At 48.0% G+C, this 3,509-nt stretch overlaps 1 protein-coding gene across 1 annotated transcript; it reads left to right on the top strand.

Moving 5' to 3' along the window:
* The first annotated feature begins 327 nt into the window (after positions 1-327).
* EDB91DRAFT_140795 (uncharacterized protein) lies at positions 328-2,905 on the top strand. The gene is made up of 10 exons (XM_041326201.1): positions 328-535; positions 590-795; positions 849-1,028; positions 1,096-1,226; positions 1,289-1,420; positions 1,470-1,775; positions 1,824-1,955; positions 2,005-2,294; positions 2,344-2,382; positions 2,432-2,905. The coding sequence occupies exons 1-10, from the start codon at positions 512-514 to the stop codon at positions 2,813-2,815; spliced, it is 1,824 nt and encodes a 607-aa protein (XP_041170511.1). The 5' UTR covers positions 328-511; the 3' UTR covers positions 2,816-2,905.
* Positions 2,906-3,509: the final 604 nt, after the last annotated feature.

Genomic DNA, 3,509 nt, shown 5'->3' with positions numbered 1-3,509 from the left:
ATGTAAAGGTCATGAAGCGCGAAGCGAGCCCAGCTATTGGTTCCATCATTACGTTTGACTTCATTTCTTTCATATCCGATTAAGCTGGGTTTGCTTTTTGCTTATCAGAATGTGCGCGCCAATCATTTCAACGTGTTTTATGTATTAAACAAAATCGGCGGTGGGTTGGTCGTATCGCCTCATCTTTCCGTCCTTCGGGCTTTGCTCATGGTTGAATGGTTTACGCACAGGAGAATCCTGAGCAACATACAGCCGGGCATACGTATATATTAGACCATGGTCCAAACGGGCGGTAAGCAGCCTCTTTGATTCTACGAGGAAGTTAGTTTGTCGCTTCTTACTAAAATTCTTAGCGCTTCTTTACAGGTGGCAGCCAGTACTTAGACCTAATTCGCTTAATCGCTTCTCGCCTTCCGTGATACACATGCATTGAACTATGTAGTAGCGCCCTGCAGCGGCACTTAATATCAACAGAGTAGTTCCTGCCTCATTCCACGCCTCTGTCTTCGAAATGCTCTTCGCAAATGTGAAAATCGTGAGCCCCACCTCTGTTACTCCCCAAGACCTCATTGATCAGATTTTCTCGCAGCACATTAGTTCCACTAAGCTGCTCCTCTTCACTATCTTCGGTCAGACTGTGATCTTAGGTTTTGCATGGGGCTTCACCGGAGGACTCTTGTTCGAAGACGTTTTGGCGTTGCCTGATCGTATAGTTCATCTAATCGTAGAGTATCCGACCGTGTTGACCCTGATAGTCACGCTGATCTCAACTGCCTTGTCGATCATTACTTCGATGTGCGGCTCCCTCTATCTGTATTCCGAAGTCTTACCATTCTGTTATTGCTCAGGTTCTTCACATTTGCCCTAAAAGAAGCTCTTCGGCACCACCTCTCAGGGCCCATTACACTGTTCAGGCTTCGCACCGCAATAGCGCTCAGTAGGCCGACTTGGGTATTGCGATGGAGATCACCGAAGCTGTCGGCCCTGACATTCGCAGTTTATGCAGTAGTCACATTTCTAGACACAAGGTCTGCACTATTTTCAATGACCCCAGTAAAGTTTTTTGACAATTGTCGATACTCTTTTGTTTTACAGTTGGAGCACTTTACTCCTGCCTACCCTTGTTCAATGGCCTGTACCGATGTCCGGAACAGAACTGGACCTGGGATCCGTTGTATTTGCGAACCAGTTGAGCTCGGACCTCGCTACTAATCAAAGCAATAGCGGTACGTAAATGATTCATTCTCAATGAAACATCAACAGTGGGACTCAAAGGGAATTATTCCAGTACAAGCACCTGCGTTTCAAACTATCAATGTCTTGACTCTCCTCAGTGGTATTGCTGCTGTTGGCGTTGAAGGAGGTGTACAAACGAGCAGTATTTTCAGCTTCAACGGAGTTTCGTACAATCAGTCGACTGGTGAGTACTTCTAGAGTTCAAGCTCATGGGCTAATTTGACATTTGAAAGGTGGAGTTCTCCCTGCGATAGCGGAGTACTCTGGATCGTCAAACCCGACTTCCGACGTTAATCTGGCGTTCTCTGGGGGCAAAGTACCAGTCAATTCTACTTTTAACTGGGGGCGCCACGGGAACTATTCAGGCACTCGAGGCATTGGAAAGAACTACACTGTTACACAACAAGGTGTCACAGCAGATGTTACATGCCAGCCGATCGACCGCAGTAAAAATTCATTCACTGTCACCCCAGCAGCGACACAAGGAACGTCTGGAAACACGTTCTTGACGTGGGAAGCCGTTGTGAATTGTTCAGGAAGTGCGTTCATCTTTGCCATGGACTCGTGCGCCATCTTATCAGCTTCAGATCTAAACTCGATGACCTACTTCACTGCCGGAAACGGGAGTGGCCAGATGGATCCTGCAACCACGGGATTTCTTCCCGTTGTTGTATGCCCCAGCCCATCGGACTCGACATCGTTCAACCCATATAAGTTTGGTATGGTTCTCGCTACATTCTCATCGCCATGCGAGTAATTTCCTTGCAGAAATTTTCATGTCTGGCTTGTACAAGTACAGCTTCCTGCCGACGACCGTTTGCGAGGTCGTTCCCTACCTGACAACAGTCAACGTCGATTATAATGGAGGCATCGTATCTGTCAATCCCGTTGGTACATCTTCTGGCTTGACAGAGAATCCAATTCTTCCTTTATCGCAGTACATCGCGACTGTGATGGATTATGAGGCGGGGTCGAACCAAGCCCTGACGAAGAATACAATTGGTGACTTCTTGACCGCGTACGGCAACACTAATGTAACAGATATGTACAGCGAACTGGTGACTATTTCCGCGCCCTCTCGCATTAGCATGGCTGATTACTTTGCAGGAGGACTACTGGCGTGGTATTGCAGAGTTCGCCTCTACTGTGAGCGACCTCCATGTCTTCCATGAATATTATTGAAACCTGCACGTAGCAACTTCGCTCTGGGTACTCCGCTGCGGGAAACCCGTCGTCGGACATGACAAGATCAACGAACGGCACGATGTATATCACTACCTACGGCTGGCATAGCCAAAACCGCACATTTATCCTTCTGCTTGTAGTGATCACCATGATCTGGGGAACCACTGTGTTGGCAGCCGTGTACAGCCTCATCCAAGAAAGATACCATCCCTCCGATCCATCTTTCGACTTCTCTGACCCCGTTCATCTCATCATGGCCGCGTCTGGCGGAGGACTCGAAGGACAACTTCGTAATATGAATTTGAACCAGGAAGACAGAAGCGAGGACATCCCAGTTCGGTTTGTTGTGGATGAAAAGGACGGAAAGAGGAGGAAACTAGTCAGTGTGTCATGATATGATGATCTTCGGAGCCCCTGTCACAGATTGCGGTCCCTTGATATTGTTTGTAGCGATTGAATTACTAGACGTGTTGTATCCGGGCTACCTATGCGCCTTCAGATCCCCAGCCATACCATACAGACCCGTACCCCCATGTGGGTGTGAGGAAATGAGCAAACCTATACGTTACATTGATGAGAGGTAGTGTCAGGAGACTTTCTGTCTTTACAGTGCCAAAATTAGGGCGGAAGGGGACTCACTCTAACTACGCATGCATTCCTCATGTTGGGAGAGAAGATGAAGATGCCATAACATGGCCGAACTATGTGATCAACAAGGGTAGCTGCCGTGAGACCAAGAAACAAGTTGACCACTAATAGTCTAGGCAAGTTGGGGACGATAGGTTGCTGACAAGGCCTCGCGAAGAGCGTGAAAATAGAAAATGTACTTAAATCGAACAACCAGCTAAACAATTATATACGCTTTCTCTAGCGAGCTGTGACAATCGGCCGTCGCCAGCGGAGGAGTGAGGGAGAACTCTGGTTCAGCTGCCAAACTTGGGCTCAGGCTCTAAGGTAATGCCTGGCAAAGAAGTGGAAAACTCAGTGCAAGCGTGGATGACCCACCGGCAGAAGACGAAGAAAAAGGGGTTAAAGAGTTACGATTGGGACTTCTGTCGGCCTCAAACACCTTGCAAGGGTACTAATCA

Source organism: Suillus paluster, assembly GCF_016628075.1.
Source record: "Suillus paluster strain FC165 chromosome Unknown EDB91scaffold_130, whole genome shotgun sequence".
Classification (NCBI taxonomy): Eukaryota; Fungi; Basidiomycota; class Agaricomycetes; order Boletales; family Suillaceae; genus Suillus; species Suillus paluster.
This window is presented reverse-complemented; position numbering and strand designations above follow the sequence as displayed.